At 39.3% G+C, this 23,217-nt stretch overlaps 2 protein-coding genes across 5 annotated transcripts in view; one reads left to right on the top strand and one right to left on the bottom strand.

Annotated features, from left to right (window-relative positions):
- The window catches only part of LOC309866087 (acylphosphatase-1), a 372,899-nt gene that overhangs the window by 203,188 nt on the left and 146,494 nt on the right, over positions 1 to 23,217 (top strand). The gene's annotated exons all lie outside the window — the stretch shown is intronic.
- YLPM1 (YLP motif containing 1) overlaps positions 4,821 to 23,217 on the bottom strand; it is a 75,863-nt gene continuing 57,466 nt past the window's right edge. For all 4 annotated transcript variants that reach the window (XR_014312411.1, XR_014312412.1, XM_082733371.1 and 1 more), the window contains 3 exons: positions 19,771 to 19,901; positions 5,559 to 5,741; positions 4,821 to 5,237 (listed from right to left, as the gene is read on the bottom strand). Coding sequence is in view for 2 of the 4 variants with exons in the window: in XM_082733371.1 (XP_082589497.1) it covers positions 5,595 to 5,741; positions 19,771 to 19,901 (278 nt within the window). In the remaining 2 variants the exon portion in view is untranslated. The remainder of the gene's footprint in view (positions 5,238 to 5,558; positions 5,742 to 19,770; positions 19,902 to 23,217) is intronic.

The raw sequence follows: 23,217 nt of genomic DNA, 5'->3' as shown, positions 1-23,217 counted from the left end.
TAATAGGTGTCAGAAGGATTCCAAGTATGGTGGAAGAGACTGCTTCAATTCTTGAAATATAGGAGAAGGATCTGCAATCTAGATCAATGTTGTCAAAAACAAGAATGTGCATATTTGGTAGAAAGTGCAAGCTTCTTAAGTAGAAGACTCAAAGTCAAGTCCTTCCCTATACAATAAACCATTAAATCTATAAGCTCTTCATAGGATCACAGATGCAAGGTCCTGCTGGCAGGCAGAGGGCTGTGAATAACTCCAGAAGCTCAGCCCTGCTCAAGAGGAGGCTGGTGGACTGTGGTTTAATGTGAAACCAATGGAGCCTGAGAACGGGATCCCCATATTTGTGTCACTGAGGTGCACAAATATCCGGGTACAGGCGACAGTGGCCTGAGGATTTAACTTTCAGTCATGTGTGAACCAGGGACTCATCAGTCTCTCTGGCCCTCTAAGATGCATCATGATTCTTTGTCAGAATCCTATCACACAGGATTTTCCAGGAAATAAGATCGGCCTTTGTCATTTCACTACAGCATCCCTTCTGATAGTTCCCCCCTGTGCTATGCTGGCTCTTCAGTGCCTGTCACCCTCTGAGGATGTCTACGTAAAGGATGCCATTGATACTGTTCCTTCATTTCTAGAAATCAGGCAAGCATAAAGCAAAAGAGAGCATGGATATCCGTCAACAGAAACCTGCTATGTTAAATCACATGTTAAGGACATAGAGTCGTCTGCAGCTGTTAAAGGAAAAAGGGATGGAATGCTACTGAGCAGTACAAAGGAACAAAGTGCAAACAGGCAAATGCTACAGCTTGAAAGAATGCCAAGAGAATTAGGCCATGTGAAAAAAGGCCAAAGGTTCCATCTTAAATGATTTCATTTATATAACATTCTTTAAATGTTACAACTACAGAATGGGAGAACAGATTAATGGTTGCCCCGGGAGATGGGGGGGTATGAGGAAGACGGGGAATAGATGCACTATTTCATATGGCATATGGATACACAAACCTACACACGTGATGAAACTGCACGGAGATACACCTGCAGAACATACAGTCCATGCCATGAAAAGAACAGAAATATAAATGAGCAATTGCTTACAAATTTTCAGTAAAGCTCCTTATAATACAAAGGTACCTTTGGGAAATTAAGGAAGGAGGGAGGGAAGGAGAGAGGAGAGGAGAGATGGGGTAGAAGAGAGGAAGAGGAGGGGAATGAGAATGGGAATGTTCCACACACAACATCTGAATGACCACCAAGACACACTATTGAAAAGAAGAAACAAAATAAGGTGGTTTGTGCAGCACTCTACCGTTTGAGTAAACAAAACCAAAAAATATTAATACTTAATGCTTATCCACAAAACCTTTCTGAAAGGAAGCAAAAGAAACAGGCAACACTGGTTACCTCTATTGATGGGATGTGGAAGGCTCAGGGTTACGAAGGAAGGAAGACTAATATATATGTCCTTGAACCTTCTGAATTTTATACCAGATGAATGTATCACAAAATTACTTTTTTTTCCCCCTTCAATTTATGAAAAAGCAAATCCCTGCTTCAGTGCTTTCACCTTTGTACACACCTGTGGACTGGCCACTGCTTCCTGTTACTACTTAGTACTTAGCCTTTGTACCAAAGCGTCTTAAGCGGCCATACTGGTTCTGAAGGTCAGTTTCACCACTTACCTGAAAATGCTTCTGAATTATTACTCTTCCACCCCTCCGCCCCCTCCCCCATGCACTATTTCATATGGCATAGCTTGGTTTATAGTAGCTGACTATAAAAGGTGATTACTATCTTCAAGCCAAATGAAAATTTTTGATTTCAAAAGCAAAAAAGGGAACAAACCAAGAAGTAATAACAAGCAGTAACGACGATGATGATAAGCTACCAGTTTTTTTACCTTCCATTCTGTGCTTGGTACTGGGCCAAGCAGCTTACAAGCGTCCTCTCAATTGACTACTCACAGCAACCTTTGCTGGGCAAGTTTTGTTATGTGCACTTCATAGATGAGGAAATGGAACCTCAGATAGGTTAAATGATTCGCTTAAGGTCACATAACTTCTGAGAGAGGAACTAGAACGTGTACCAGGGTCTGTCAATACTAACAAGGAGGAATCATTCTTCTGTGGCTTAGTACAATTCATCTCCATTTTGATCGCTCTAAACTGTATCTGAAAGAGCCATACAATTTCCTGGTAACGGACGGCTTGTTACTTTCACAGTCCTACCTACCCGTGAGCCAGGATCTGGACAGCAATATTACCAAAGTACCTACAATTTGCAGTCAGCAGGATAAAATACTTAACATAAAAGCTGAGGTACCACCAAAGTAGGAAAACCTAGGTTGAAATTTTCAGTCAATCCAATTCAAAATTTAATACTCGGTTTGTCCAAGCAACCACCAGAATTCTTTCATAAAGGAAAGAAATTCAACCAGAAAATTTAAGATTTTTGTCTCTGTCAATAAGCTTCTGAATTAATCACTGATATCTAAAATCAAACATAACTTCTTGAAAATTATGTGAATCAAATAAGTGTCAACAGACTACTGTGTATAACTGATGGCTTTTGATCCCGTAATCAGTCACGATGTATTCTGAATAAGCCGACTTAACCCTAAATAAAATTATTTCTAAATAGGAAAAATCTCTGCATCTCATCAAGCACAGCTGAATCACTAAAGTGAGATTTTTCACAGTTAGTTTAAAAGATGTGAAACATTAAAGATACCAGGAACTTTGCCCAACACCAGATTATTTTGTATTAAGACACAACACAGGATTTTAAATAAACTTAGTATGATTAAAATAAAATAAAATAAAAAACTTAAAACACATAACACAGTTTTCTGAGATGATAAGGAAAACAATGTTAATAAGACAACTGTAAAATGCTAGCAAATAAATGGAACCCAAGTTTGGTCCTCTGTATTCCACGAGATATTTTAAGTATATATGTGTTATCAAGGCATTTTCTACAAACACCAAATTTCTCCAAGCTATTCTTGGGCTTTTGATTCTATTCTCCATCTAGTGAGATAATGCAAATTCAAGAATTTTTTTAACAGTTCCATTAGACTAACAAAGTCAAATATCAACTGACAGTCTTCATTATTTTCTTTTGGGGGCCCAGTCTTTTTTTCATTAATCTTCTTCATTGAGGTTATTTGTTAGACCAACTTTCTTAAGTAGCCAACATTCTATGTTCGTCCCCTGTTGTTAATCTGTATCTTCCAAAAGCCAGCAGAGGCCATTTCTGACTCTGTTCCCTCTTCCCTATCCTCTTTAGTGTAAGATCGCAGACACAAAGCCACGGCTGTAAGGCAAAATATGGCAGATTTCAAGTGATTCATGAGTGACTACCACTTCTTATTTCATTGGAATTCTGAATACTGTTAGAACACAAAAAGGTTAAGAAAACTAAAGTAAAACAATCCTCTATAAGAACATATATATGCTTCCATTGTCTTCTGAACTAGAAAACATATTCTGGAAATACATTTTTTGGTAAGAAAAGACATTTGGTAGATTCAAGTGAGTCTACTGTACAAGCAATAATTCTATGGGCTATCTTGTCATGTACCTTCACTCAACATCATAAAGGTGGCTGAGAAAGATGGGTCCATAGAAGTGCACTGTGGGCCAATAAGCAACCAGAGTAGCCTGTTCAATACTACAGACAGTGGAAGTTATCCAATATAGCAAATTATACATTCAACATTGACTTGTTAATGATCTCAAAGCCTCTTACATGTAAAACATTCAGAACTTCAGAGAGAGAAGAACAGAAAGTTTTCAGGATTCTCATTAAATTAGTCTTCAGTACTATAATTTCACATTCTTGAACCCAAAGTGATACATACTATCTGAATGCTAATAAATATCATTTCTGGCCACACGGTATTTAATGTAGGTCATAAAATTAAAAGATTTTTGTCCATAGCCCAAAAGTGAATATTACAAAATATTCGAGCCTTTTGCGAACAAATTTACAACTTGCTGAGTTGGATTACAAAGTGGAAATGGTGTTTGAGGAAAAAAGCTCCTGTCTTCTCTCATGTTAGAAAATGATGTTTCTTTCTTTGCAGAATGGGAAAGGTAAAAGAGGTTTTTCTTTGTTTGTTTGTTTGTTTTTTGTTTTTAAATTGGAATGGTATTTGGGTGTTAGGTCTGTGAATTTCTCGGTTCCACCTCATAGTATCCACAAGAGAGGAAACTCTGTGCAGAAGTCCATGCTTTCCAATAACGAGCTATCTGGCAAGAACCTGAAAACCTGACAGGCTTAGAGGCTGCCTGCCAGAGGGCTGCGTGTCTCCGTACTTGTCCTCCCCTGAAATCTTGATGAAAACATCAACGATTCAAGTTTAAGAATAAGGCAACAAGTTCCGAAGTTCTATGGAGTTCATCAGTTCTGCCCACCAGGAATCAAATCCAGATGAGGGAAAAATCAAAGTAAACACAGCATGAAGGGACAAAGTGGAAAGAAGGAGGAACAACAAGAGGATCCAAAAAATAAAACAATGAAACATCAAGCTGTAACTGATGTACTCCAGGGAACCGACACTTGGAAGAAAAGGAGGACAGGGTACTGGCAGTCATCTCTTCAAGTCTTCAAGGCGCAAAGATAGAGAATGAAATCAGCCATCAAACAAAGATCACTGAGAGCCCTCCTTGTGCTTACAGTATGTGCTATGGAGTCACTAAGCTATATAACATTCAATGGGAAAGAGGTTTTGGATGTTCGGCTAGCACGTAATTAGAACACACCATATTAAAAGAGCAGTAAAAAATAAAGTTAAGAAAACAAGAGAAAGGGGCCCATGCTGTATAGCCCATGAATCTCATAGGCTTTATCGTGAAAGTTTATTGTTTTTAATCCTAGTACAATCAGCTACCAGTTACATACAGTAAAAAACAAAAACAGCCACAAAGCAATGATGATAGAGATAGTCTGTGACATTGTACAGCGGAGGAAATGTTTTCTGTTGGAATCCTCCAGCAGACCCTCCACCTGGCTTCAGCAGTTAAGCTATCACTCCCTCCCTCCCCAAAATAGTTAAAAAGAAAAATTAATGTCTTGCTTGGGTACAGCAAGATTCTAATACCTCTTGGGGACACCGGAGAACTTTAAAAAACTAAAGTGGTAGAAACAAAACAAAAATCGAAACGTGGAAGGCAAGGTGACACACAACGAAGCTCCATGAGGTCGTGGCTTCAGATCACCTCAAAGCGAACCACCTGGAAAGAAAAGAAAAGGCTGTCATGCCACGGAACAGCAGGCAGAAAATCCAGTAGACTCCAGTATCACATCATTCCACTCCTCAAATCTATAGAATCCAAGCTTTTCTCAACTCTTGTATTAAGGGAGCCAGGTTGCAGAAAATTTCCCCTTTTCCAACACCGTGCACTATAAATGTTGGCAAGAAGCACATACTTACTTTTTTAAGAACCAGAAAATAATACAAGGGAAGCATTTTTAGCAAAGCATGCTGTCTCCTTTATCTCAAACCCTTCAAAACAACCACCCAGTAGGCTATTTATACGATTGTGCAATCTTACCTTAGAGGAACAATGACTCCGTTCAAAAACTAAGTATCATATATATTTGGTTCGATTGAGGGCTTTCTCAGCCAGGTGACCACTTTCATCTGTGATCTTCTCCCAATCAGTCTGTCCGACCACAAAACCTATGGCCCTTTTCCTATCTGCGTCCTTCTTTTCTTCCAGGTCCGCCCATCTCACCTAGAAAGAACACAGCGTTAGGCTGGGCTTTAGGGAAAATAAATATGGAAAGAGCTTCTTCACTCTCTGGATAGTCTAAGGGATAGGGTAACTAATCTGAAACCAAGAGATAAAAATATTAGGAATTAACTGGGGAGAAGCGGAAAAAGCCATGTAAGTTACAGAAAGCAAATTCTGGTCAGTTACCAAGTGCTAACCCTTCTAGCTCCTGAACAGTTCAGCTTTCAGCTCAGTCCTGGCGCCTACCTTTCCTCTGTCTCTCTCCTTTCTGGTTCGCTGATCTTACTTTTCCCTCTGCCTAGTCTTCCTACCTTACATGCTCAGTCCCTCCAACCCATTCTGCCAGAGTGATCCCAAAATACACACGGTTATGACTCTCACCTGCTTTAAATCTTTCCCCTGCCTAAAAAATAAAATCTAAGCACACAGGTCCCTCTGGATTTGGCCCTGTCTACTCTTCAGTGGTGTTTCTGGGCAGTGCCTACAGCCTTTTATATAAGCAGTACGAAATTACTTCTAGCTCTCAGAGCACGTGGAGCCATTTCCCATCTCTGTAATTGTGCATATACTCGTCTCCTTCCTGAAATGCCCTAACTCTGTCCACCTGCCGTAAGTGTAGTCAGCTACCCCTGCTTTATCTTTCTTGTTCTTTGCCAATCAAATAATTAATCAATCATTGCTTCCTTAGAGCTACTTCTGGATTTTGACATGTTCACTTTTGAACTTTCACACTATATTGCAATGATCTACTTATAGACCTGTCTTCCCTAAGAGACTAAAAATACCCTAGATCAGTGGACTTTTATTTATCTCTACACAACAAATATTTCTTGAAATCTAAACTTAGAAAATAGGGAGCTGTTACTATTTTCATTCATGAGAAAAAGAGATGAAGAGATGGACTCAACTGTTAGCATTTATGGAAATACGTAGATTTTAACTACAAATACATATAGATCAGGGATATTTCCCTTGGTTGGTATTCTGATATTTTTAGAATATAAGCAAATACATTTTCAATTTCAGTAATATATCAAATATAGATTCTTATATAAACAATTAAAAAATAAGTAGATATATTCTGCATAAGCTGAAATACTTGAGAAACTATGAAACTGTAGACATAGCACCAAAGTCTGCAGAGATTGTATACATATTTTTAAAGATTTTGTTTATTTATTTAACAGAAAGAGTGAGCACGAGTAGCAGGAGCATCAGACCGAGAGAGAGGGAAAAGTGGGCTCTCAGTGGGGAGCCTGACACAGGGCTAGATCCCAGGACCCTGGGATCATGACCTGAACTGAAGGCAGATGCCCAAGAACTGAGCCACCCAGGAGCCTCATGCAGAGATGGTATTTTTTAAAAAGATTTATTTGAGAGAGAAGAAGAGAACATAAGCACACAAGTGGGAGGGGTAGGGAGAGGAAGGGAGAATTTCAAGCAGACTCTGCACTGAGCTTGGAGCCTGACATGGGGCTTGATCTCACAACCCTGACATCATGACCTGAGCTGAAACCAAGAGGTGAACACTTAACTGACTGCACCACCCAGGCACCCCTAAGATTGTATTTTATTATTTATTTATTTATTTGACAGAGACACAGCGAGAGAAGGAACACAAGCAGAGGGAGTGGGAGAGGGAGAAGCAGGCTTCCCGCCAAGCAGGGAGCCTGATGTGGGGCTCGATCCCAGGACCCTGGGATCATGACCTGAGCCGAAGGCAGCTGCTTAACAACTGAGCCACCTCGGGGCCCCATAAGATTGTACTTTAAATTTAGCTTGTGATTTATTATCTGTGACAAGAAAACCAGAGCATGCATACTCCATGTTCTTCATACTGGACACAGAAATGCAACTGCTCTTACAGGTGCACTGACCTTCCCTATTACCAAAATGAAATGACTAGGCTTCTCCAAACAGCAACCACTTGGTCAAAGAGAAGATAAGTAGTAATAGGAATGGGGAAAATTGGTAACACAATTAAAAAATTTTTTTTTCTTTAAAGATTTTATGTATATTCGACAGAGAGAGGGAATATAAGCAGGGGCAGGGACAGAGGGGCAGAGGAAGATGGGGAAGCAGGCTCTCCCCATTGATCAGGGAGCCTGATTCAAGGGTTGATCCCAGGACCCTGAGATCATGACCTGAGCGAAAGACAGACACTTAAGCAACTGAACCACTCAGGCGCCCCAAGCCCAACTCTTTTTAAAGCAGATTTTTAGTGGGTAAAAAACCTAAATTTCCTTCATGGCCTTTAGTAGAATAAATAAATAAATAAGCCTAAATAATGTGGGCTTTTTGTATACAGAGCTCTCTGGGCTTTCTGCTATGGATTTATGCTAACTGTATTTATTTTGATAGATTCATACACTTGGGATCAAGGGGACACATTTTAGCAAAAATGATTATGGTTAAGGGGAATGAAGAATGGACAGACTGGGGGTGCCTGAGTGGCTCAGTGGGTTTATCCTCTGCCTTCAGCTCAGGTCCTGATCCCGTATCCAGCTCTCTGCTCAGCAGGAAGCCTGCTTCCCCCTCTCTCTCTGCCTGCCTACTTGTGATCTCTCTCTCTGTGTCAAATAAAAAAAAAAAAAAGAATGGACAGATTGTGGCCACCGAAGAAAGAAATGGTAAATAGTCCACAGTACATCTTTGGTACAGAGTACACACTGGTCCATCTTACCCTGAATAAACTAAGAACTAACTTTTAAGTCTGTAGCTTAAATTAAGTCTTTAAAACTCAGATAAAATAAAGAACATAGGATTAGAATAAAAAGTATGTAATTATTTTTTAAATAAGCAATATGTTTTAGAACCAATGCCCACAATTTTAAGTTGAAATTAAAATATTTTGGGGTGCTCAGTCGGTTAAGCATCTGCTTTTGGCTCAGGTCATAATTCCAGGGTCCTGGGATCAAGCCTCGAATCGGGTTTTTGTTCCTCAAGGAGCCGTCTTCTCCCTCTCCCTTTGCCTACCACATCCCTGCTTGTGCCCACTCTCTCTCTGTCAAATACATTAAAAAAATCTTTTATTTTTTTTTTTAAAGATTTTATTTATGTATTTGACGGACAGAAACAGCCAGAGAGGGAACACAAGCAGTGGGAGTTGGAGAGGGAGAAGCAGGCTTTTCACCAAGCAGGGAGCCTGATACAGGGCTCCATCCCAGGACCCTGAGATTGTGACCCAAGTTGAAGGCAGATGCTTAATGGCTGAGCCACCCAGGTGCCCCCATAAATAAATTCTTTAAAAAATAAATAAATAAAATATTTTGGAAACTACTGTATTTTGTTCGAATCTTTAATATACACTGGTGCTATATTAACATTATTTATTTGCATCTTGGACTCCTCCACTGGAGGTCTGCTCTAAGAGGCCTCATTTGCAGATCTGATACACACTCAACACTGTAGAATGAATGAATGATTACCAAAACCCAAAACACTAACTATCGGAGCAGAACAATGCTTTCAACTTGAAATGGTTTCTTAAATGTCAGTGCCTCTCTTAATCTTCCCAGAGGTACTTTAACTGAGATTTACCATCTTTCTTTTTTTTTTTTTTTTGCCATTTATCTTAACCATTAAAAAATGTACAATACAGAAAAGTCTTGACTAACACTCAAAGGTTTGAGGTATATACGTTTCAGCCACTATCACTAAAAATATTTCTAAAATGTGTGAGTCCTGCAAACGAGGGAACGGTTCACCTTCCATTCATCAAAGAAACACAAAGTCCACTGGAGCTACCATTTTATGCCCAACTAAGCAACCAAAATTTTTAAAATATAAATTATATTTTAAAAATAAAGCATTTTCATAAAATTCTAGTTACGATTAACCCTATAAGAACTACCTTCTTGTTACAGTAGACATTAATCCTAGCAGCCTGCCTGGTATTCGTAAAAAAAAAAAAAAAAAAAAAAAAAACCTCAATTATAAAGCAAGTAAGAGATCCAGAAAAGGAGTAAGTTATGAATTCTGCATTAGTTGCTACCCGCAGGAGCTCCTTGTGGTCTGGTGTTGATTTGGTGAGTGGTTTTAGAGTTACAAACTCTTTGAGATGAGGATATGAGGCAGGGGAGGGGTCACAGATAAGCCACTTTAAAGAACTAGGATGTGGGAGTTAAGAAGATGGCAGCAAAGTAGGACCACCCTAGGCTCACCTTGACCCACAAATACAACTAGATAACTACCAAATCATCCTAAATAGGGGCGCCTGGGTGGCTCAGTGGGTTAAAGCCTCTGCCTTTGAGTCAGGTCATGATCCCAGGGTCCTGATCCCAGGATTCTGGGATGGAGCCCCACATCATTGGGCTCTCTGCTCAGCAGGGAGCCTGCTTCCTCCTCTCTCTCTCGCTGCCTGCCTCTCTGCCTACTTGTGATCTCTTGTCTGTCAAATAAATAAATAAAATCTTTGGGGAAGAGTCATCCTAGATACACCAGAAATCAAGCTGAAGACTGGCAGAACAAACCACACAACTAAAGGTAGAGGAGAGGCCACAATGAAGAAGGTAGGAAGTGTGAAGAGGCGGTTTGGGAGAGAAATGGATGTCAGCTGCTGTGGTGGGGAGGGAGCAGTGGTCAGGGAGAAGGGGGAGAGACATACTAACACACTGGGGAGTGCAGGGGAAAACAAATCCCCATCTAATTGTCTTGGAAAGCAAGAGGGGCTGAATTTCATGACTTCTGGTAATGGAGTTTCAAAAATCAGCAGGCTTGGCTGGAAGACGCCCTGAGGGCATTGCCCTGCTCTTGGAGAGAAGGCAGGCAAGCGTGCAGCATGGTAACAGCAATCTGAAAAGTGCCTGTGGCATACAGTGTGAAGGTCATTTGCTCATCTTGGAGCACATCCCAGAGAGAGCATTCACAGAGAGAGACTCCTCTGGAAACAAGGAACTGGCCAGCACCATTTCCCTCCCCTGCCCCGGAAGCACAAGCACAGGACTACCTGTGGGAACCAGCACAGCACTGACACCCAACACTTGACACTCACTACCGAACTTGCCTGACCCGAGACCCCTCCCCACTCTGTGCATGCACAAACTCTGGTGGGCCTGCCTCAGTCCCAGCAAGCAGAAACCCTCTCCCCAATACTGAACCAAAAGTCTTGCTCACGCTGCCATCTCCAGAAGCAGTAGTTTTGCAGAGCTTTAGTTCTGGCAGTGGGGGCAAAAGGTCTCATTTCACAAACTGACCACAGCACACCTAGTTAAAACGTACTACATTCAGGCCAGGGACCTAACACTGCCCACAACTGGCAAAGAGCCTCTGCAGATAACTAGCCTGAAGGATAAAATGGCTAGGACAAAAGAGCAGACCATATGCAGCATATACTCCCAGAAGCATATACTCCCGGAAGTGCCAGGCCTTGGGGAATAGGGGACACAGTGCAGGGCACCACAGGACCTCTTCTTCATAAGGCCATTACCCTCAAGAATGAGAGCTGTAGCTGACTTTCCCAACACAGAGAAAGAGGCACAGAGAGTTAGACAAAATGAGAAAACAGAAATTTATCCTAAAGTAGAGAACAAGGACAGGGCCAGAAATCTAAGCAAAACAGATATAAGTAACATGCCTAATAAAGAATTTGAACTAATGATCATAAAGATACTCACTGGATCTGAGAAAAGAGTGGAGGACATCAGTGAGACCCTTAGCAGAGAGAGAGAAGGAATAGCACAGCAGAAATAAAGAGTACAATAAATGAAATGAGAAACATGCTTGAGGGAATGAACAGCAGGATGGAAGAAGCGGAAGAAGGAATTAGTGGTCTAAGGAGACTGAGTAATGGAAAGTAATCGGGCTGAACAAAGGAGACAAAAACAATTATGCAAAATGAGAATAGTCTTAGGGCACTCAGTGACTCTATCAAATGTAATAACATTCTTATTATAGGAGTCTCAGAAGACGGAGAGAGACAAGAGGGGACAGAAAATTTATTTGAAGAAAGAACTCCCACCAAAATCAACAAAAGCAGATCCACACTAAGACATATTGTAATTAAACTGGCAAAATATAATAATAAAGAAAAAGTCTTAAAAGGAACAAGACAAAAGAAGGCAGTAACTTACAAGGGAAAACTCATAAGGTTAGCAGGAGATTTTTCAGCAGATAACTTCCAAGCCAGAAGACAGTGGCATGATATATTCAAAGTGCTAAATGGGGAAAATCTGCTGCAGAGAATACACTATTTAGTAAGGCTATCATTCAGAAAAGAGAGATAGAGACAAACAAAAAACAAGGGAGTTCATGATCAGTAAACCAGCCCTACAAGAAATATTAAAGGGGACTCTGACTGGAAAGGAGAGCAAAAGTCACAGTATAAAGGTAAGAAACACAAAAGCAATAAAAATTAATATTTCTGTTAAAAAATCAGTCAAGGTGGGGCGCCTGGGTAGCTCAGTTGGTTGAGCAACTGCTTTCAGCTCAGCTCATGATCCTGGAGTCCCAGGATCAAGTCCTGCATTGGGCTCCTTGCTCAGCAGGGGGTCTGCTGCTCTCTCTGCCCCTTCCCTGCTCATGTTCTTGCTCTCATTCTCTCTCTCTCTCAAGTAAATAAATAAATAAAATCTTTAAAAAAACCAGTCAAGGAACTCACAAAATAAAAAGATGTATAATATTATAACATATACTTAAAATGTGGGGAGGAAAGGCAAAAAGAGTAAGTTCAAACTTAAATGACTATATAGACTGCTACATGCAGAAGAGGTTATAAGCAAACCTAAAGATAACCATATATCAAAAACCACTAATAAATATGCAAAGAATGAGGAGAATGAAATCAAATACATCACTAAAGAAAATCAGCAAACCATGAGAGAAAGACAAGAAAGGATCAGAGAATACCTTCAGAAACAACCATAAAACATAATAAAATGACAATGAAAACATATTTGTCAATAATTATACTGAATGTAAATGGACTAAATGCTCCAATCAAAAGACATATGGTGATGGGATAGATTAAAAAAAAAATGAGACCCATCTATATGCTGCCTATAAGAGACTCATTTTAGACCTAAAGATACCTGCAGATCGAAAATGAGGGGATAGAGAAATATCTATCCTGCAAATGGATGTCAAAAGAAAGCCAGAGTAGCAATACTTACATTGGACAAAATACTTTAAAACAAAGATTGTAGGGGCACCTCAGTGGCTCAGTGGGTTAAAGACTCTGCCTTCTGCTCAGGTCAAGATCCCAGGGTACTGGGATCGAGGCCCACATCGGGCTCTCCGCTTAGCAGGGAGCCTGCTTCCTCCTCTCTCTCTCTCTCTGCCTGCCTCTCTGCCTACTTGTGATCTCTGTCAAATAAATAAATAAAATCTTTAAAAACAAAAACCAAAAAACCCAACGACTGAAACAAGAGATAAAGAAGGACCTAATAATAACAACGAAAGAGACAATCCAACAAGATATAACAACTGTAAATATTTACACACCCAACAAGGGAACACCTCAATACATAAAACAGTTAATAACACTAAAGGAACTAATCAATAATACAGTAATAGTAGGGTACTTTAACACCCCTCTTATCAATAGATCATCTAAACAGAAAATCAACAAGGAAACAGTGGCTTTGAATGACACTTTGGAACAGATGGATTTAACAGACATATTCAGAACATTCCAGCCTAGAATAGCAGAACACATTCTTTTCAAGTACATATGGAACATTCTCCAGAAGAGACCACATATTTAGCCCACAAAACAAGCCTCAACAAATTCAAGATGAAAGTCATACCATTCATCTTTTCTGACCACAATGCTATGAAACTAAAAGTCAACCACAGGAAAAAATCTGGAAAGAGCACAGATATGTGGAGGTTAAATAATGTGCTACTGTGAATGAATGGGTCAAATAGGAAATAAAAGAAGAAATTTAAAAAGTACATGGAAACTAATGAAAATGAAAATACAACAGACCAAAACCTCTGGGATGCAGCAGAAGCGGTTCTAAGAGAGAAGTATAAAATATTATAGGCATACCTCAAGAAGAAAAACCTCAAACAACTTAATCTGACACCTAAAGGAGCTAGGAAAAAAAGAACAAACAAAACGTAAAACCAGAAGAAGAAAGGAAATAATAAACATGAGAACAGAAATAAGTGATACAGAAACTAAAAAAACAATAGAACAGACCAATGAAACCAGGAACTAGTTCAATATCAATCAGTATCAATTAAATCGATAAACCTCCAGCCAGCCTTACCAAGTAAAAAAGAGAAAGGACTCAAAATCACAAATGAGAGAGGAGAAATAAAAACCAACACAACAGAAATACAAACAATTATACGTGAGTATTATGAAAAACTATATGCCAACAAACCCAGACAACCTAGAGGAAGTAGATAAATTCCTAGAAACAAACAAACTACCAAAACTGAAACAGTAAGAAATAGAAAAATTGAACAGACTGAAAACCAGCAAAGAAATGGAATCAGGAATAAAAAAACTGCCAACAAACAAAAGTCCAGGACCAGATGGCTTCACGGGCAAATTCTACCAAACACTTAAAGAAAGAGTTAATAGCTATTCTTCTCAAACTATTCCAAAAAACAGAAAAGGAAAACTTCCATATTCATCCTATGAGGCAGCATTATTCTCTTAACAAAACCAGAGAAAGACACCACTAAAAAAGAGATCTATAGCCCAATATCCCTGATGAATGTAGATGTAAAATTCTCAACAAAATACTAGCAAACTGAATCCAGCAACACATTAGAAAAAATCATTCACCACAATCAAGTGGGATTTATTCCTGGGTTTCCAGGGTAATTCACATTTGCACATCAATCAATGTGACATCAATAAGATAAAGGAAAAGAACCATATGATCATTTCAACAGATGGAGAAAAAGCATTTGACAAAAGTACAACATCCATTTATGATAGAAACCCTCAACAAATTAGGTTTAGAGGGAACACAACTCAACATAATAAAGGCCATATATGAAAAAAACCACAGCCCGTATCATCCTTAATGGGAAAAAACGGAGAGGACAGAAACAAAACAAGGATATTCACTCTCACTACTTTTACTCAACATAGTTCTAGAAGTCCTAGGCACAGCAATCAGACAACAAAAAGGAAAAAAAGGCATCTAAGTCAGTAAGTAAGCATTTGTAAAACTTTCCCTATTTGCAGACATGATACTACATAAAGAAAATCTGAAAGACTCCACCGAAAAACTGCTACACGAATTTAGCAAAGTCACAGGATACAAAAATCAATGTGCAGAAATCTTCTACACTTCTATAAACCAATAATGAAATTGCAGCAAAAGAAATTAAGAAAACAATCCCATTTACAACTGCACCAAAAAGATACCCAGGAATAAACCTAGCCAAAGAAGTGAAAGACCCGTACTCTGAAAACTATAAAACACTGATGAAAGAAACTGAAGATGACACAAAGAAATGGGAAGACATCCCATTCTAATGGATTCAAAGAACAAATCTTGGGGCGCCTGGGTGGCTCAGTGGGTTAAGCCGCTGCCTTCGGCTCAGGTCATGATCTCAGGGTCCTGGGATCGAGTCCCGCATCGGGCTCTCTGCTCAGCAGGGAGCCTGCTTCCCTCTCTTTCTCTCTGCCCGCCTCTCCATCTACTTGTGATTTCTCTCTGTCAAATAAATAAATAAAATCTTTAAAAAAAAAAAAAAAGAACAAATCTTGTTAAAATGTCTATACTCTATCCTAAGCAATCTACACATTTAATGCAATCCCTATCAAAATCTCAACATCATTTTTCTCAGAACTAGAACAACAATTCTAAAATGTGTATGGAACCACAAAAGATCCCAAATAGCCAAAGCAATCTTGAAAAAGCAAAGCAAAGCTGGAGGCATCACAATTCTGGACTTCAAGTTAAATTAAAGCTGCAGTAATTGAAAACGTATGGTACTGGCACAAAAACAGACACACAGATCAATGAACAGAATAGAAAACCCAGAAATGAATCTACCTACCTACTTACCATTTATAACGGTCAACTTAAGTTGACCATTAATATGGTCAACTAATCTTCAACAAAGCAGGAAAGAATATCTAATGGGAAAAAGTCTCCTCAACAAATGGTGTTGGAAAAACTGGATAGCACCATGTAAAAGAAAGAAACTGGACCATGTTTCATACACAAAAATAAATTCAAAATGAATTAAAGATCTAAATGTGAGACTAGAAACCACAAAAATCCTAAAAGAGAACACACACAGTAACTTCTATGACACGGGCTATAGTAACCTCTTCCTGGTCTTCTAAGGCAAGGGAAACAAGAGCAAAAATAAACTACTGGGACTACTTTAAAACAAAAAGTTTCTGCACAGCAAAGGAAACAATCAACAAAACTAAAAGACAACTTATGGAATGGAAGAAGATATTTGCAAATGACATATCCAATAATGGGTTAGTATCCACATACTGATAAAACTGATAAACTGATAAAACTCAAGAACCAAAAACCAAATAATCCAATTAAAACATGGGCAGAAGATATGAACAGACATTTCTCCAAAGACACACAAGATGGCCAACAGACACATGAAAAGATGCTCATCATCACTTATCATCAAGGGAAATGCAAATCAAAACTATAGTGAGGGCGCCTGGGTGGCTCAGTTAGTTAAGCAACTGCCTTCGGCTCAGGTCACGGTCCTGGAGTCCTAGGATCAAGCCCGCATCAGGCTCCCAGCTCCACGGGGAGTCTGCTTCTCCCTCTGACCTTCTCAACTCTCATGCTCTCTCTCACTGTCTCTCTCTCAAATAAATAAATAAAATCTTAAAAAAAAAACTATAATGAGATATCACCTCAAACCCATCAGAATGGCTAAAATCAACAGCACAAGAAACAGCAGGTGTTGGCAAGGATGTGGAGAAAGAGGAACACTTACACACTATTGGTGGGAACGCAAGCTGGCGCAGCCACTGTGAAAAACAGTATGGAGGTTCCTCCAAAGTTAAAAATACAACTACCCTTTAATCTAGCAATTGCACTACTGGGTATTTATCCAAAGAATATAAAAACACTAATTCAAAGGGATACATGTACTTCTATGTTTACAAAAGCATTATTTACAATAACCAAATTATGCAAGCAGCCTAAGTGTCCACTGATTAAGGAGTGGATAAAGATATGGGGGGGGGGGTGTGTATGTAAATAATGCTAAGCAAAATAAGTAAGTCAGAGAAAGACAGATATTATACGGTTTTACTCATATGTGGAATTTAAGAAACAAATGATCAAAGGGGAAAAAAGACAGAGAGAGAGAAAAGTTGAAAAAAAAGACTCTTAGAGCACCTGGGTGGCTCAGTCAGTTGAGTACCCGACCCTTGGTTTGGGTTTGGGTCATGATCTAATGGGTCCTGAGATCAAGCCCTGTTTTGGGCTCTACGCTCAGTGCAGAGTCTGCTTGAGATTCTCTCCCTCTTTCTCTGCCCCCACCCTACTTATGCTCTTTCTCTCTCTCTCTCTCAAATAAATAAATAAATAAATAAAATCTTAAAAAAAAGAAAAAAAGAAAAAAAGAAACAGACTTTCAAGTATAAAGGACAAACTGAGGATTACCAGAGGGGAGGTGATGGGGGGTGGGGGGAAGGGGTGAAATCGTCCATGGGGATTAAGGAGTGCACTTGTCATGGTGAGCACCAGCTGCTGAATGGAAGTACTGAATTACTACATTGTACACTTCTAAAACTAGTATAACATGGCATGTTAACTAACTGGAATTAAAATAAAAACTTAAAAAACCAACTAGGATATGCACAGCCTAATACTCTTTGTTTACCCAGCTTACACAGTAAATTACATGGGATCACATACTCCATAGAGTAATAGTTATTTGACTAAAAATAAACCAGAGAAAATATTTGTCATTTGAAATTATTCATTGTTAACTCAACTATTATTCCCAAGGAGGGGCTATTTCTAATTCTTTTTTTTTTTCCCTCCAAAGGGAGTTTCTAAATTTTTTTAAATTCATTTATTTGTCAGAGAGAGAGAGAACACAAGCAGAGATAGAAGCTGACAGAGAGAGAAGCAAGCTCCCTGTTGAGCAAGGAGCCTGATGCAGGACTTGATCCCAGGACCCTGGGATCCTGACCTGAGCCAAAGGCAGACGCTTAACGGACTGAGCCACCCAGGCGCCCTGAGCTATTTCTAATTCTATTGCTCCAACTTTAAAACTGGAATAGGAGGAATCAACACAGGTAGTGCCTGGATGGAGTGAGGCACACAGTAGGCCCCTAATCTCTGTTTTCCCTCCTTTCCAGTTACATGGACATGGGTGGGCCTAGGGGCCATCTGAACTATTTAAAAGAGCTTGGAAAACTGGAGTTCTTTGTAATGTTATCCAATATAATGAAGTGTTACTGGCATTTTTATTCTCTTACAATAAATACTCTTTCAATATTAAAAGTACTGCAGAAATCCATAAAAAAGAAACGATGTGTAAAGATAAAGAAATGACACACAACGTCATCTTAATTAAGGAAATGCAGATGCCATTTTTGTCTTACCTATCAAATTGTCAAAAGTTTAAAAGTCTGATAATAGCACCTTCAGTGTAAGTGTGGAAAAACAGGCATTTACTTACATGTGGGTGTATGAACAGATGTAATCTTTTTGGAAAGAGAGCTCACAGTATTTGTCAAACTGACAGAAGATTGCAGCTTTAGTGCTATCTACCCTAGGGATATACTTTCAAAACGATGCCAAAAACATATGCACCACAACTTTCCCCATAGTATTTACATTAACAATACAGTGAAAACAGCTAAGTATCCACCAGTAAGGGACCTGATAACTGTACAACCAAACATTAGGAAGCTATTTAAAAAGAATGGTAGGTCTGTATATACTTAAAATAGGAAGACCAAGACATATTAGCTAGAAAAGGCTTATCCAGATCATATATAATATGATTTTTTACTTTGTTAATTTTGTTTTAAAAGATATACACAAAGGTCACTTTTCCTAAATTTAATGTCTGTATGATGTTTTGGTTACATTTCTCTGCTCCTTTTCATTACAAACTTCATCAAAAAGGTGTCTCTATTTGCTGTTCTACAGTTCATATCCTAGTACTTCTTTAGTCTGCTAAAGAAGAGAGTTAAAGTTAAAAGCCCTAAAGGGCTTGGTGCCCTTTAACTCTCTAAGAAAACTTGACTGATTACTGATCAATCAGTGATCTCCATGTTGCCAAATCTAATAGCCATTTCTCTGTTCCCAATTTACTTGCCTTCTCTGTATCATTTAAGAATTAATGACTCTCTACTTCTTGAAACATTCACCTCCACGCGAATTTCTAAATTTTGAGGTCCTGGTCTTACTATCATTTCTAACTTAAATGGTCCCGCACTGACCTCGTTTTTTAGTCTCAAACTGGACTCCCCTGGTTTTCTCTGACTCAGTAAATGGCACCACACACATGGCGTGCTTATGGCCAGAACCCTGAAGATTCACCTTTGCTTCCAACCACTCCTGGACCCTCTATATCTAACCCACTAGGAAATCTGGGCGGCTCAGATGGTTAAGCATCTCACTCCTGATGTCAGCGCAGGTTATGACCTGATGGTCGTGGGATCAAGCCTCTCGTGGTCATGGGAGCCCCTCTGTGCTCAGCAGGGAGTCTTCTTGAGATCCTCTCTCTTCCCTCTGCCCCTCCCTCCCCTGTACTCACTTTCTCTCACATAAATAAATAAATCAAGAACTCCACAGATTCTCTTCAACACTCTCCTCTGCACCTGGCTATTGTGCCCCAGGACAAAACAGCACAAGTGGCCACTTCAAATTCCGTTAAGATTGACAATGTGCTGGCCATGAGATTCTGTTCCCCATTTTTAAAGTTACCTGTGCATTTTAACCTGATAATTTGTAAGGTCTGACTCCTTCTTTTGATCTGTAATATGATATAGTATCAATTAAATCACTCTAAAAAACAGTATTCATATTCTTATCTGCCTATAACCTTCTAGAACCAGCTGCCTAAAGGAGCCCTTCACCTAATGGCAATTATTGACAAAGTCTCTTACCCTCTTCTTCCCAGGTTCAGAAGCACGAGTGTCATAATCATCAGGGAGCTGAAGATAATCCTCCATTCTGCTGGCAATTGCCTCCCAGTCACGTTTCCTTTTAGTACCAGTTCTCAAGCCATCCAACTTGTCTGAGGGACAAACACAGAGCCGCAGCATTAAGGAGGAGTGTGAGTTTGCACACAACACACAAACAAAGGAAAAGAAGTCTGGAACACTGTCAGAGGGCAGGGCCACATTTTTGAGAGCAGCATCGCTTGCAGATCCAAACTATCTTCTTGGCCGAGGTAACAGTTCTGGGCAAATTCCATTGTTTATCTGGTGTTCTCACTGGCAGGCATTACATTACAAAGTTGGTTTAAGTAACAAACACGGGCAGGGCAAGAAAAGTCACTTGTCTCCTGGCCTCCCACCCCACCAAATCACACTTCAGCTCTTGTGTTCTGAAGGAAAATGCGGAGACAGGTTTTTCTAAAAGCTATTTCTTCTACTCTTTTTTTTTTTTTTTCCCCTTTAACGCAATAACACCACCCATTTGATCTGTAATCATGTGTGATACCGTGTCTTATGAAAAGTAGGTAGTACCAACAACTTAATGAGCCAAGCTAATGTTTAAAAAGGTTTTCGATTAATAGTTCCTTGGGATTTTGACCAGTGATCAAGGATTCCCCATGAGTTATTGTTTCTGAGTAAGCTGATTGTATGAATCACCACATTCTTTGGTTATGCTGTGAAGTGCTACTGACCATTCTGAGGCTAAGAGTTAGTCCGCCAAAGTGACCAGATCTAAATTTTCTTTCTGAATCCTCAATCTGAGAGGGCTAGGTTTCCCAAGGGCCCCAAACTGTAACCAATTAAAAGAAGAGAGATAGAGGATCCAGAAATTCTGAGACATGAGTTTAGGTGTGTTCAAGTACACGCAATGAAAATGTGTAGTCATTTTTAATTGGTTGTTAACACTGATTTTGAATTCCCTATGTGAAGTATTACGAGTTATTTATATTTTTAGCTACATTGAAGTACTAAACTCTTGAATAATCTGTGATTACATACACATACTATTATTAAGAAAGTCAATAAAAGAAAACCGAAAAACGTCAGAAATACACAGTAACCATACTTCATTAAACTCCATAAAGGGTGCAGAGTGTATATATGATAAAAAATTTGTTAGGCACCAAGTTGGAGAGAACTTGATATGAAAAGGAAAATACAATGGAAGCAGTGGCAGGAAAAGAGGGTGAGTTTGTGCTTCAAATGTAAAAGATTCACACACAACTAACTGTACCACACCATACAGGCTTAAAAAACCAGTAAGATTTCGCATACTTGGCAAAGCTTTTATTTCCTAAAACCCTCCCCCATAAAAGCAGTATTCTGAAAAATCTGCAAGCAAACTATAACACTTTACAAAACTCAATAAATTTTTTATCATATCACTTTGGAAAAACTTTAACATGAATGAGTTCAACAGAAACGGTTTCCTGATCTCTTCTGTAAATCACATGCTGTACCAAATGGCTCTATCTTCACGGGTATGACAGGCCGTAGAATACAAATTCTTAAAGTGATCCCTTGACTGCTCAGGGACACAGATTATGGTATTAGAAAACCAATGAAGTCCCACAAACAATAAAACTGTTCTAGTTCAACAGTATACAGTATTACTAGAAGAGTAGGAAGCTCTAACACACTTAATAAATAAACCTCAGACGATTTCCAAACTTAAGATTAACTTTGACATTAACATACTTAAAAAGAAAAAAAAATTCATATCTGAATTCCAAGAATAGAGCATGGCCAAGGCAGCAATGCAGAAGGGCAAGGGTGAAAACTGCAAGAACGTTTCCTCAGACACCGGGTAAGTGACAGGAGTTACAGACCAGGAGTCCCATATTTGCAACATGGAAGATCAGAAGAGCATGTACTTCTAGTCTGAACACCTTTGTTTGTAATGTTTAATTGGAAATTTCATTGTGCACAGCATGTTTAAAGCTTCCTTCTTGGGATGAAGAAAGGTTCATACCTCTTCCACATGGCATCCTGGAAACCCAAACACACAGATGTATGGCATAAGGTGAGGGAAGAGGAATCTGGGGTGTTAATTACAGAAGACGGCTGGTGTCCCATAACCCATACTAATGACTTTCAGAGGTCTAAATTTCAAAAGATGAAGTTTTAAGATGAAGATGAAGGTCTAAACATCCAACTTGGCAGGTCACAGAATTTTCCCACATCTTCAGAACAGTATATATTATATAGCACGACAGAAAATTTTTGTAAATACATCTATGCATTTTCTAAATATAAATGGTGTTTCTGAAAATTCATTCATGGTAAACATACGAGGGTTATGTGCCTATATGAATAAGTGCATTCCAACTGTGAACAGATGAATCTGCCTGACACGTAGAAGGCTAATACACAATAACCGATAAGCAGCGACAAATGACAGATGAGGAAAGCAAAAGTACTTGGTATGGAGAAACCTATAATAGGATAACACTCTCAGACCTTCTCTTGGTTTCTCACAGTTGGAGAAACCAAAGCTGTATCGTCGGAATATAAGTAGCTTCAGTGCCGAATCCGAGCATCTGAGGTGGCACGTAATACCCACCCTTGTATGAGGGTGCCTGTGCCCCAGCTGAGAAGGAGCCAGTCAGGGGCAACTGGAGCGGGCCACAGGCAGTCGTTACGACTCCACCACACCCGTGCATTTCAGGCCGGTTCTGAATCTTTCTAAAATTACGCCACTCCTGATTTAACACTTAAACATCAGCTGAACTGCATGCTGTACCTAATGAACAAAGATCAAGAATCCGTAATGAGAATGAACCAGCTGCACGAAAGGTGAACGAGTCCTTTCTCATTGGCAGACTCATTTGTGAATCAAAATTCCCCCGATACAGATGCAGCTCTTCTGGCTCGTGTGTGACACCGATGAAGCTTAGTATGTTTCCATCTCGCATGATCATGTTACCCAAAGTAATTCAAGAATGTTGGTAGAGTACTCACAAAAATTAATTGGACCTGTTAATCAGTCTATTGAGTTTGTTATGCTAAAGAAGGCACCATAAATAGGTTAATTCCTAGATGAAAAGCCTCATGTTTTAGGGAAGAATCTTTGTTTCATTTGGCTACATGGACCAATCTCAAAGAAGCCAGCACTTTCAAGAATGCTCACACTCAATCTGCCTTCCTCCACGGGGAGACTGGCTCTTAAGGTAACAGAGTGGTACAAGATGTGAGTCATTACATAAAACATCACTGTCACTCTTTACTAAAACAGCAGCAGCAGCAAACATGGTGGATTTATGTTCTGAATTCTTATTGGACCTGCAGTGCCTTTAACTGAAATGTCTATTTAACAAATCCATTTCTGGAATTAACTGCCTAACAGTCTTTCTTTAAGATGAACTGAATTTGTATAAAATGTATTTTCTGAGA

This window comes from Mustela nivalis, assembly GCF_964662115.1.
Source record: "Mustela nivalis genome assembly, chromosome: 6".
Taxonomy (NCBI): domain Eukaryota; kingdom Metazoa; phylum Chordata; class Mammalia; order Carnivora; family Mustelidae; genus Mustela; species Mustela nivalis.
The sequence above is the reverse complement of the archived record's forward strand: the minus strand, read 5'-3'. Positions and strand labels throughout refer to the sequence as shown.